General features: G+C 50.6%; 1 protein-coding gene across 1 annotated transcript in view; it reads right to left on the bottom strand.

Moving 5' to 3' along the window:
- The window catches only part of CSMD2 (CUB and Sushi multiple domains 2), a 495,411-nt gene that overhangs the window by 103,694 nt on the left and 378,264 nt on the right, over window positions 1-13,453 (bottom strand). The window contains exons 26-28 of the mRNA XM_035120356.2: window positions 12,789-12,991; window positions 9,622-9,813; window positions 7,378-7,516 (exon numbers count right to left, since the gene is read on the bottom strand). Of these exons, the coding sequence (XP_034976247.2) occupies window positions 7,378-7,516; window positions 9,622-9,813; window positions 12,789-12,991 (534 nt within the window). The remainder of the gene's footprint in view (window positions 1-7,377; window positions 7,517-9,621; window positions 9,814-12,788; window positions 12,992-13,453) is intronic.

Here is a 13,453-nt window from a genome sequence, read left to right as displayed (position 1 = left end):
GCTCTTTGTCTGATCTCAGAGCATTGTCAGTGAGGAGGTTTTCTAACAGCTGAAGTTCCAGCAAATGCCTGCAGCCATTTTGGATGGTGGCTAAAAAAAAATCTCATAAGATCAAAGGCGTTCAGTTTTCAGTGTGGGTGTTGCAGAGGACACCCATCTTTGATTCATTTTAATGTTTTATCTACAAGAAGGTAAGAACAACCCCAAGTTTCATTCCAATTTTCCTCCTTGCTCAAATTTGCAAAAAATTAATAACAGGGGAAAAAAATCTATCTACAGTGGAACCTCAGTTTATGAACACCTCAGTTTACGAATTTTCGGTTTACGAACGCTGCGGACCCATCTGGAACGGATTAATTCACTTTCCATTACTTTCAATGGGAAAGTTCGCTTCAGTTTATGAACAGACTTCCGGAACCAATTACACCCATGTTTCGGGTTAAGTACGCTTCAGGTTGAGTACTGGAACGGATTAATCCACTTTCCATTACTTTCAATGGGAAAGTTCACTTCAGTTTATGAACGCTTCAGTTTAAGTACTCCGCGGACCGTCTGGAACAGATTAATCCACTTTCCATTACTTTCAATGGGAAAGTTCATTTCAGTTTATGAACAGACTTCCGGAACCAATTGTGTTCATAAACCGAGGTACCACTGTATCTAAGTGGGGAGAAGTTAGTGACTGAGAATATCATACTTGTAGCTAAGGGGCCTGTCAGAGGGCCTGGTATGGCTACTCTAGAGTAACGACTCCAGCATGGTCTTTTAAGGCTTTTATTAAGTGCTGATTATTTACAGTGTTCAGAGCAGTAAAAATGCATCCTTAAGGTGAGGTGTCAGAACTCCCGAATGGCGATTGGCGCGTTTTCTTCCAGCACCACAGCTTTGGCAGACCCAACCTCTTCCCCCTACGTTTGCGTCGCAATTCGGGAGTTGGGGGGATTGGCCTCCCCCCCGTGCGTCCAACTTCCTGTCCCACCTGCGGCCTGGGCTCCACAACCTTGCCTGAGCCTCGGACACCACTTCCTGACTCTCCGCTGGAGGCAGAGCTCTCCTTACTCTCTCCAGCGCTTGGGGATGGGCTGGAACTTAAGATGGGAGGGACTTCCCTGTATCCCTTGTCCCTCACATCCACCCCCCTCCCAGGCTCCTCTCCCCCCCTCCCTAGTGGCTCTCTGCTTGCTGGGGACGAGTGAAACCCTAAGAAGTCTGTGGCATCCGAGCCTGTGGGTGTAAAAATTTCCCCCCAATCCTGCGATCTTTCTCCTTCCCCCTGAGAAGACGGGAATCCCAAGAAGTCAGTGGCGTCAGAGCTGGTGGGAGTAAAAATGTTCTGCCAGTCCTCTCCTGCCTCTGACGTCGTCGACCTCGGTGAAACCCACACCTCTTCTTCCGTGTCCTCAAATTCCGCTTCCCATCTCCATGGAGAGCTGCTGCCTGCTATCCCTTCCTCCTGCCCCTCCCCCTCTCCCTCCCTTTCCATGTGCCAGGGCTTGGGCCTGTGGGGGAACAGGGCGTGGAACTCTTCCACTAAAAATTCCTCAGGTACTTCCGTGGCCGGTATCCACTCATTGTGGGACGGCGGAGTGTCCTCCCATGCTATCAGGTACTCCAGCCCTCTCACCCCTCTCCTTGAGTCTAAAATCTCAGTTGCCTCATTGAGCTGTCGGGCGTCTCCCGTTTCCCCCCCTCCCTCTGGAGGCTGATCGCTGTCCCTGAACCTGGTACTTTCCCTGTACGGCGACAGCAGTGATCTATGAAACACTGGGTGCACTCTCATGTCCTCCGGCAGTGCTAGCCTGAAGGCTACCGGGTTGACCTGTTGCGTGACCGTGAAGGGGCCCAGCCTCCTGGGTGCTAACTTTTTGCATCGCCCCCTGGTGGGAAGACCTTCCGAGGATAACCAAACCTTGTCCCCCACCCTGATGACCTCTCCCGGTCGCCTGTGGCGATCTGCCCCCTTCTTGTACGCTTCCTTGGCCCTCTCCAAGTGTTCTCTGAGCTGCTGGTGCACCGTCTCCAGGTCCTCTGCCCAATCCTCTGCCTGTGGGCCCTCCTCCTCCTCCTCCCCCTCCCTCTCTGGGAAAGATCTGAGGTCGCGCCCGTAGTTGGCCTTAAAGGGCGACACCCCTGTGGAGACGTGCACCGCATTGTTGTAGGCAAATTCTGCCAGTGGCAGGCGATCCACCCAGTCCGTTTGCCTCTGGCTGACGTAACATCTCAGGTACTGCTGCAGAATGGCGTTGACCCGCTCCGCCTGTCCATTGGTCTGCGGGTGCCGAGCCGTAGACAAACTGACCTCCACCTGCAGGAGGTTCATTAGCCGCCGCCAGAACCTGGAAACAAATTGGCGGCCACGATCCGAAATAACTCTTAAAGGCAATCCATGCAGTCTGAATACGTGGTCAACAAACAGTTTGGCCGTCTCTTCTGCCGAGACCGCCCTGGCACACGGTATAAAGTGGCACATTTTGGACATGAGGTCCACCACCACCAACACTGCGGTCTTGCCCCTGGACGACGGCAGGTCTGTGATGAAGTCCATGGACACTACTTCCCACGGCCTGTGCGGTGTGGCTAATGGCTCCAGCAAACCTGCTGGTGGCGCTCTGACCACCTTTGCTCGCTGGCAGGTGTCACATCCCCTTACATAATCCCGAACATCCTCCCGCACCCCTGGCCACCAGAAGTGTCTCATGACTAGGTGAGTGGTTTTGTCCCTTCCGAAATGACCCGCCGTTGGGTTGTCGTGCATCTGCTTGAGGGCCTTACCTCTCAGCTGTTTGGTTGGCAGGTACAGGGCTCCCCTGTAAAAAAGCAAACCCCTCCTTTCCTCAAAGTCTTTGGCCTGCTCCCTCCCCCCTCTCAGTTCTCTGAAGATGCGGGTGGCAAATTCGTCAGCTGCTGTCAGTGCTGTGAGTTCTGCCTCGCTCACCACTGCTGCTCCGCATGACCATGCTGATGGGGGGAAAATGTGCCTGGGCGCTGGTGGCAACTCCTCCTCCATGTACTCTGGCTTGCGGGAGAGGGCATCCGCCCTGACATTCTGCTCCCCCGGGATGTAGTGGATGGAGAAGTTGAAGTTCGAGAAGAACTCTGCCCACCGTATTTGCCGCTGGTTGAGCACCCTGGCAGTTCTCCAGAACTCCAGGTTCTTGTGGTCTGTGCACACCTGGATGGGGTGCTTGGCGCCCACCAGGAAGTGTCGCCAGTGCTGGAACGCAGCGTGGATCGCGAGAAGTTCTCTATCAAACACTGTGTAGTTGCGTTCTGGCTGGGTCAGCTTCCTGGAGAAGAAGGCACAGGGTCTCCACTCTCTGTTGGCGTCCAGTTGCAACAGAATCGCTCCCAGAGCCTTGTCCGAAGCATCTGTCTCCAGGCGTAGGGGCGCATCCTGCACCACGTGGAACAGGTGCTGGTCTGAAGCGAATACCCTCTTGAGGCTTTCGAACGCTGCTTGCGCCTCTGGTGTCCACCGGAACTTCTGCTTGCCTCTCAGGCAGTCGGTGATAGGAGCCGTGACACGAGAGAAGTTCTTGATGAACTTCCTGTAGAAGTTGGCGAAGCCTAGTAGGCGTTGGGCATCTTTGCGCGTCCTGGGGCTGTGCCAGTCCAGGATGGCCTGCACCTTGTCCTTGTCCATCGCCAGCCCCTTGTCTGACAGCTTGTAGCCCAGGAAGTCCACCTCTTTGGTGTGAAACTTGCACTTCTCCAGCTTCACATACAGGTGGTTGTTCTTCAGGCGCTGCAACACCTCCCTGACATCCTTCACATGCTGCACTGGGTCATTGGAATAGATAAGGATGTCATCTAGGAAGACCAAGCAGTTCTTGAAGAGGAGGGACCCCAGGACGTGGTGCATGAAGGCCTGGAAGCATGCTGAGCCCCCTTGCAACCCGAAGGGCATCACCAGATATTCAAAAGAGCCCAGAGGCGTGAACATCGTGGTTTTCCATTCATCGCCCTCCCGGATCCTGATCAAGTTGTACGCCCCTCTTAGGTCTAGCTTGGTGAAAATCTTGCCCCTGCGTGCCGCTGTCAGGAGATCATCCACTCTGGGCATGGGGAAAGCCACTGGCTCTGTCACTGAATTCAGTCGTCTAAAATCCACCACAAGACGGCGCTGTTGCGTGTCTTTCTTGTCCACCCAGAAGACCGGGCTGCCCCCTGCTGCCTTGCTTTCTCTGATGAACCCCCGCTTGAGGTTCTTGTCGATGAAAGCGCGCAGATCCTCCAGTTCCTGATCTGACATGGCGTACAGCTTGGCTGGGGGTATCGTTGCCCCTGGCACCAGGTTGATCTGGCAGTCAAAAGGCCTGTGTGGGGGTAGGTGGTCGGACTCCGCTTCGCTGAAGACCTCCTGCAGGTCCCAGTACGGCTTGGGTATCGCCTCACCCCCTTTGACATGCATGGTGGCCACCGTGGCTATCGGAGGCCCCTCCCCTGGTTGGTGCTGCATGCAATGTTCCAGACAAAAGTCCGACCCAAACGTGATGCATCTCTGGTGCCAACTTATGGAGGGGTCGTGGCGCGCCAGCCAGCTCATTCCCAAAACGATGGGGGGGTCTGAGATGGTTGTGACGTTGAAAGCCAGTGTCTCTGAGTGCCTTCCCACCGTCATTCTCATGGGGGGGGTTTGATGAGTGATGGCCCCTCCCAGCAACTCTCTGCCATCAATGGTGGCCACGTGCAGGGGAAAGTCCAGCTGCAGAAGCTGGATCTGGTGCTCTTCTGCAAAGTTTCTCGAGAAGAAGTTAGCTGAGGCACCACTGTCAATTAAGGCGAGGACTGTCAAGGGATAGCCATTTGGGAGCGTTAGCGTGACTTCTAGAACCACTCCTGCTCTGGGAGGGGTGGGCTGGCTCTGCTCCTCTCTGTGCGGGTGGGCGGGCTGGGGCTGTTGTCTGCTGACTGTGCCTGGCTGCTGCCCCTTGTCTCCTGCAGCCAGGCTGTCTCGTTTCCCTGTTGTGGTGCTGCGTCAGCGGGGGAAGGTACAACCGTTCCCGCCTTTCCTTGCCACTCTCTGCGATGAGGGCAGTCTCTGACGCGATGCCGGGGGGAGTTGCAGAGAAAGCAATTCCCGCCTCTTCCCTCCTTGCGTCTTGGTGCCGCCGGGGTTTGAAAAGCCCCCGCGCGCGCTCCCCCGATCTCCATCGGTTCCGGCTCTGGGCTTGGTCTGGGCGGGTCTGGGGGCGGTCCCTGGGGTGGGGTTTGGTGATGTGGTCTGTCCTGGGAGCGTGGGAACCAAGGTTTTGCTGCGCGCGTCGCTTGTTTGTCATACCATCTGGATTCCTGTCTCACCCCCACCGCTAGCGCCGCTTTGCTTAACTGATCCATAGTCTGCGGTCTAGGACCTCTTGCCAGCTCATCCTTAACGTCTGCGTGCAAACCCAGGTAGAAGGCTGATTTCACTGGCTCACTTTGCAGATCCCACCCCAGTTTGTGCACCAGCATGGTGAATCTCGCCCAGTAGTCCCTAACTGTCGATTTTCCTTGTGTTAAGTTATGAAGCTCCTGTTTAGTGGCCTCCATTTCACTGTCGCTAGCGTACATTATTTTTAAGGCTTCTAGAAATAATTTTGCGTTCTTCATGCAAGGATTTTTTTGCGCGATGAGCGGTCTTACCCATTCCCGGGCGGCCCCCGTCAAATGCTCTATGATAAAGGAGACTCTGTGCGCGTCATCTGGGAATTCTGCTGCATGCAATTCCAGCGCATAATTTATTTCTGTCTCGAATCCTAGGTACTCCCTAGGGTCGCCGCTGAACTTGGTGACTAGGCTCTGTCCCCTTCTCACTTGGACTAGCTGCGGCTGGGGCGCCCCCCCACCTCTAGCGGCTTTCTCCTCTTCCAACTTTTTCTGCAGGTCCAATACCATCACCCTTAGCTGTTTCTCAGTCTCCTCTTTTGTCCTCACCTGGTCCACCAGCTTGTTCAGCTCCTCCTGCGCCCCTCGCGCTTCCTCCTGAGCGGCATGCAATTGCTGCTGTGCGTGCGCTGTGAGGTTCTGCAGCTCCTGCTTCGCTGCTTCGGCCTCCAGCCTCCAATGCTCAGCCTCTTGAGCGCTCATCGCTGCACTCCAAAGTAGCCAAAAAAAAGATTCGGAAGTTGCTGTCAGAGGGCCTGGTATGGCTACTCTAGAGTAACGACTCCAGCATGGTCTTTTAAGGCTTTTATTAAGTGCTGATTATTTACAGTGTTCAGAGCAGTAAAAATGCATCCTTAAGGTGAGGTGTCAGAACTCCCGAATGGCGATTGGCGCGTTTTCTTCCAGCACCACAGCTTTGGCAGACCCAACCTCTTCCCCCTACGTTTGCGTTGCAATTCGGGAGTTGGGGGGATTGGCCTCCCCCCCGTGCGTCCAACTTCCTGTCCCACCTGCGGCCTGGGCTCCACAACCTTGCCTGAGCCTCGGACACCACTTCCTGACTCTCCGCTGGAGGCAGAGCTCTCCTTACTCTCTCCAGCGCTTGGGGATGGGCTGGAACTTAAGATGGGAGGGACTTCCCTGTATCCCTTGTCCCTCACAGGGCCAATGCAGCAATGCAGATGTCCAATTGTTGTAAGGAGGACTGCTGATGTCTTGCAATAAATGTGAAGTGTGTTACGGAAGTCATTCCTTTCAAAAATTATTTTGGAATTGGTTCATGTACAGTTTTCAACCTGTATCTTTCCCTCCCTACACAGGTAAGAGATGCACATGAGCACATAGATTAAAACCACCACACATAACAGATTCCTGATGTGAGCATAGAATCACATCAAGATTCCTTTACGTCTGATGTGTTCCTCAATCTGCATATGCACTCATGCACACCTAAAAAAGAAAAGGAAATATGCACATTGAAAAATATGTCAAACTGAATTCGCACTATGGTCAGAACCAAGCCTGGAAATTGAATACAAAATCACGTAAGATCACTAAATCACTGGTGGTGCCCCAGGCACTTCAGAACTCTAAAACTCTGCCTCCAGGATAAAAGAGAAGATACATTGTAATTAGCACACAGGGGGTTGCTCCATTTTCTTCTTCTTCATTTTTCCAATCTTAAAATCAGTTTGCCAAATTTTCAAATATGTTTGCATGAAATTCTTATTTCCACGTGTATTTCTCCTGATATATGTGGCTTTTCTTGTACTTAATTTTGCCAAGTCTTTGCATATTTGCAAGCAATTTCCCTCTCCTGTAATGCATTTTTTTGGGGGTAAATTGTTTTCTGCTAATATTCAGATTTTGTGAACGCTTTCTCCTCATATACACTAGAGAGCTGCACCACACAGTTTGGTGAAGTGTGAATTTCAAAGCATAGCAGCAAACTGAAGAAGGCACTTCCCTCCCATCCTTACCTGGTAAGAAAGAGAAACTGGGAGAACTTACGTGTGAAATACCAAGGCAATGACATAATCAGGAGAGACAGTCAGCTTCCAGTCACACTCCTTTCCTGGGGGGTAAGGCTCTGGGTAGTTTGGTGACAAGATCACTCCTGAAGGCCCAGTCAGGATCCCACCACAGGGAGCTATAAGAGAAGGCATACATGAGGCCTAACTTTCAGAGCCTCTTTCTCATGTACACATGCAAGGCATCTGTTTCGGGTACTGGAAAAACTTAGGAGCAGTCTAAGGACCTGAGTAGGGACACAGGTGGCACTGTGGTCTAAACCACTGAGCCTCTCGGGCTTGCCGATCAGGAGGTCAGTGGTTCGAATCCCCATGACGGGGTGAGCTCCCATTGTTCGGTCCCAGCTCCTGCCAACATAGCAGTTCGAAAGCATGCAAAAAGTGCAAGTAGATAAATAGGTACCACTCCGGCGGGAAGGTAAATGGCGTTTCCGTGCGCTGCTCTGGTTTCGCCAGAAGCAGCTTAGTCATGCTGGCCACATGACCCGGAAAAACTATCTGCGGACAAACGGCGGCTCCCTCGGCCTGTAAAGCGAAATGAGCGCCGCAACCCCAGAGTCATTCGCGACTGGACTTAACTGTCAGGGGTCCTTTACCTTTACCTTTTTAAGGACCTGAGTATTACCTAGCAACTTTAGGAGTGGCTTCGTCCTCTACAACCCCTGAATCTTCCTAGGTTTGCTGCTAATGACATTTCCCCCTCCAACAACATGCTCCTCTGGATGACTTGAAATAATTTCCAACCAGCCAGGCTCAAAACACAGAAAAAAACAGAGTTCAGTTAAGGTTTTGTGGGGTGAGATGGTCTCGGCAAGAGGGATTTTCATAGGAAGGGTTACGTGGCCCTTCTCCCTGCTGACAGCTCTTTTCCTTATAAGACAGAGATGGGCCCAGCAGATGTTGACAGACGCCAACTCCCATGACAACATCTGGAGGTTCCATGGTCCTGAACCCAGCCACAAGGCATTTCCATGCCTTTTGGAGCTCGTTTACCAAAATAATGTATAGTTTCACCTTTCCAAAACAGTACAAAGCAGTGGTTTATCTGGCTACGATTGGTTGGGTTGGGTATCAAATTATCAAGTCAGCCACTCAAAAAGGAATGAAACCCATAAGCTGCCCTCCAGTGAAAACAGAGAAAGAAAGAAAAGAAACAGAAAACTCCTGACCTTCTTTTAAAATTAGTTTTAGAATGAAAGGATATTAATTATCTTCCCTTGCTTTGGATTATATTTTATAAATACAAATTAAGTACAAGAGGATGACACAGACAGCTAACATTTAATTAGGCCATTAATTGAACATTTATTGCTTCGGTGTACTTGGCATGACAATTTTAATATAGCGTGGACCCGTGTGTGCATGCATTTAACTTTTGGCTGCCTTGGGGTGGGGACGGGGAGGCAGGTTTTGTGGAAAAAAGAGGGGTAACACCGCTCTTCCCTCTTTCACTGTTCCAAAAGTCAGTGAATTTGGGTGGTGTCGAATTCAGCCAAACTGCTCCCACCAATCCCCCCCCCCCCGAGAATGCCCCTGAATGATGCCACCTCACAACACAGCATCATACTGGGCCATTCTGGTGAAGAAAATAGTGGTTGGCAGCTGACAAGAGCACTTTTGCTTTTCATCTCTTCCCCCCCCCCAACATTCACTCCCTCCAATCACTGAAATGCTCCCCCTCCCCCAACTACAATCTTCTCTTTGCAACACAAAATTCTGGAAGATGAGAGGGAATTGCAGCTTCAGCACTGCCAGTGTTACTGGGTCCTCTTCCTCCCAACTCATTTGACTTGCCAGTTCAAAGGGGAAAGACCTCTGTGAAAAATCTTTTTTAAAAAATAAAATAAAAATCATACCAAACTGTATCACAAAAGTAAATATAAATATAGATTATCCTCCTCCCCCCACGAACCGTATTTCAAGATTCAGATTATATTTATTTAAACCACAATATATCTACAGGTAGGATTAAGAATATTCTATTTCACATAATAATCTGCTACAATGTACAGAAATAATAATTCATGTATTCATTTATTATTACTAATACTGCACTAGATTGAAAGATCACTTCACTGGCAGCTCTGGCCCTGCTCCACACTAAGTTCTCATGAAGTAGTGAAGCAATCCAGACTGGACTAAACACTTCCTTTTCCTGCTGTTTCTACTGTGACTGTCTCTAGTTGCTGGGGAACTTTAGAGGGAGCCAAGTTGAAGCCTCTACCTATGCAGGTGGGGGGGTCAGGTTGCCAGAAAAACCTGTTCTCAATCTGCACGCAGCTGATCTTGGTATCCCCCTGCAGGGCGTAACCAGGATCACACTGGAAAACGATGGAGTCCCCTGCCTCCTTGCTGTCGCCACTGCGGCTCCCGTTCTGTGGGACGCCCGGGTCATTGCAGGAGGTGGCAGTGGACACTGAAAACAAGAAGAGAAAAAGTGAGTGAACTAAAGCAAGTGTTTCTCATATATTAACCAGTTCTCAATGATTCCACAGTTCAAACCACGGGTGGACTGGAGGGAGGATAGAGGGGTGTGCAAGTGTGTGTGGAAGCAAGGCTACTGTTGATGGGCAAAATTCACATTTGTTGCCCTGCTCTCTTTTGCTTTGGGCGCCATCCAACACTAGCATGCAGCCCTTGATCTGAAAAAGGTTTCCCACCCATGGCTAAGTCAGCTACTGTGGACTGGAGGTGCTCTCTGCAGGCAGCAAAGGGAGAAGGACCATCAGAAAAAGAGCACATGTGATTGTCAGGCAGTATTAATCCTCTGGATTGGCCTGGACCAGCATATACCAGGGACACAGGCTTCTATTCTTGCCTAGTTAACAGAGCAGGGGCTTCCACTCGCCACATCTTTCCCTGGTTCTGTTTCCAGTCTAGTCCAGATGTGGGGGATCCTGAGCTGTGGAGAACATGACTCTCCTTTCAGGTACCTCCACCCATAGCCTGACATTGTTGAACAGCGCATCTCAGACACAGAACGTGTCACTTATGTCATTCAAGGGAAGTTCCTAGAGTGCATACCAGTCTTATATTTATACTAGTGTAATTCAGCCCGTTGAGTAAACGGGCGCTAGAACATCCTGGGGTTCGGAGAAGCGCTTGCACAGCGCTTCTCCGAACCCCAGGACCTGTCCTTGTTGTCGGTGGCAGGGGGACAGGAACGAAGGAGGAGAAAGCAGCCCTTTCTCCTCCTTCCTTCCTCTCCCCCAGCCGCTGATAGGAAGGAGACATCCCGAGGTTCGGAGATGCGCTTGCACAGCGCTTCTCTGAACCCCGGGACCTGTCCTTGCTGGACGCACACACGTGCGCTCTCTCTCTCCCCCCCCCTGCCGTCAATGCTCAGTCCGGCTGGGAGCAGCGGTTGGCGGCCGCAGGAAAATGGTAGGTGGAGGGGGGAGAAAGAGCGTGTGTGTGCACGCATGCAGTCTCTGCATCCAATCCCTGTGTCCATGGGGCACATGCGCAGTAGCGCGGACACAGGGACACAGGGAATCTGGACGCAGAGACACTTGCACTTTATTATATAGGATTGCCTGGCACTTTCCAGACTTGGAAGGATGAGGCTGCAAGATTTTCCTGCATCCTGCTCAATGGAAGAAAAGTGTGGTGCAAGATACACTATGTCCACACTCCTAGTCCAACACTCTAACCTCTCCACCACACTGGCTCCCTTTGTCACCATAGTTAGCGCTCACTATGCTACACCAGCATTCCTACACTTCAGAAGTTCTGCAGAAGTTTGCCTCCTGCTGGTTGAGGACAACAATGCCAGGCCATCTGTGCTACATGGTCCCCTTTGGTGTTCCCATTCCACAACACTGCCTGAAACTTCTTGCCTGTGTGCAGACAGCCTTTCCTCCCAGCCTAGATGATCTCTTTTTGGTTTCTCAGTGGCAATGAAGTACACTCTACACATGCTTAGATGCGCTGTCACTGTTTCAGTGTAGGGCATAAAGCCTGGCATTGACAACAGGTTTTGGTGACTCTGCACATCCTCACGTCAAACTCTGGTGTGCACGTGTGCATGTGAGCTTGCACAGGGACGCATGCTCAAGCACACAATATCACTCGTTTCACAGATGACATCTGCTTCTGCAGCTGGGAAAAAGCTGCAGGGGATGACAAGTTCAAGTGTGCTCCGTGGAGTTCAGCCTGATGTACATTTGCACTCGTTCATGTTTACTTAATAAGCCTGGGCATCTGCTAATCCTACATGGCATTTTGTTACAATCTTATGTCAACCATATGCTCTCAAATAAACTGTACTGCAAAAAGATGCTCCTACTAAGTGATGGAGAGGAATTTTGCCGCCAGCTTTCAGAGGTAGTCATGGGCCTGACCTTTTTATGGAAGGAACTTGGGAAATCTGATGTTATGTTAAGTGAAAACTCACTCTTGTTCTTTCCAGGGCCCAAGGCTTTAAAAACAGACAGAATATCTCTTAATTGGAGGGGGTGCTGAAAGCAGCTAGCAGCCCCTTGAAAAGAGGGACTCCAAAGTACGCTTATTAAAAATAAAACAAAGCAATGGCTTTGGTTGGGGGAACACTGGGGGTCCCCAGGTGCTTCTCAGGGGTTACTCAAATAAGATCATTCAATGCCTTATACAGACTGCTGACGATTTGCTGCAATGCGGAGGAAAAGTTCTGAGGGTTTAGAAAGCATTTATGACACACTTTGGCTGATCTTGGGGCCCAAGAGGCATAGCTGGGGAGCCATGCACCCTTGGGTGTGCACCAAATAAACTCAGAATCCACTCCTGTGCAAATGTGTTTGCTTGGTTTGTAACACATTTTCTCAGGATGGAATTTTCATTGTGGAAATGAGCTTTCAAAACCATCTTAGAGGTTTCTTATTTTTTCATACTAGTTTGCAGTCCTGAAATAACACCACAGCATAGTATATCCAGATTTAGCTTCCTGGTGACATTACTGAGGGCAACTGAAGCCCTTGTGTTGCCCTCACATCAGATGGGAAGAAGGGAACACATTCCCTTTTCTGAAGCAGCTAGGTCAACATCCCCTATCTTGCCATGCTGCTCAAGAGTTGCACCTGGTCAGTTAAAGGATCAGTGTCTTTTTATGCTGATGTTTGATTCTTTGTGTTCAAGGGGGTTATTTGGGGGACACACCTTGGGACATTCCTGATCCTCTGATGGGTCTGAGGTCCATTCTTTGGAGTGTAGTGACAAAGGGATTATGAAGAAGGAGTGCAGAGTATGGTCCAGAAGGACCAATTCAAGGAGGGCTACTAGTGAGCTGCTAGTGCTCAAGATTCTGCACCTAAGGACACCTGGTCTAAATCCCATGACAGGATGAGGAAAGGAGCTTCCATCTGATTCTTGCCCTCCTCACACTCTCAAATTATTAGTACTGTTTATCAGACCTACCCGAAAATTGAATGGCAAAGCCCTGCTTGCTGGTGAAAAAGTCTGTGTTGAACTGGAGGACCACGGAGTTGAAGGTGCTGTGGACGTCGCTGGGCAGAGTGGAGCCGCTGACTTCCTTCAGGAGAATCCCTTTCTCCACAGGGCCGTCCCAGATCCTCAGAACATCATGGAACTCCTCTGTGTGGAAAACCATGAAATGGAGGCTGCCATGCAAGGTGAGAGGTGGAGGAGAGAACAGATACAATAAGGCTATATCTGAGCTATAGACTCGTTGTAAGTTTCAAAACTGTTAACTACCTTGGCTCCCCCAAAGAGCCGTGGGAACTCTAAGGAGATAGGAAAAGCCTGCCGAGTCAAGCCAGTGGCCCATCCAGTATCCTGCTCTCACAGTGGTCAACTCTAGTCTGATGAGAATGCCCCCCCAAACTTGGTTACATATCTCCTCCCGTCCCTTCACTGCACAATTGTCCTCAGGATTCCTAGGTTGTGGGGGAGGAATCGGCATTAAACAAGTTACTAGGGTGGAAAAATAATATGAGATTGCTGGTTAAAAGGAACATGAGGAGGAGCACAGTTCACGGTGACAGGAAATTGGGTATTTGCTACGAACAAAGAGGGATAACTGGACAGCCACAAACAGATTCAATTCAAGATAAGCTCATTGC

The sequence above is a fragment of the Zootoca vivipara genome, chromosome 6 (assembly GCF_963506605.1).
Source record: "Zootoca vivipara chromosome 6, rZooViv1.1, whole genome shotgun sequence".
Taxonomy (NCBI): Eukaryota; Metazoa; Chordata; class Lepidosauria; order Squamata; family Lacertidae; genus Zootoca; species Zootoca vivipara.
The sequence above is the reverse complement of the archived record's forward strand: the minus strand, read 5'-3'. Positions and strand labels throughout refer to the sequence as shown.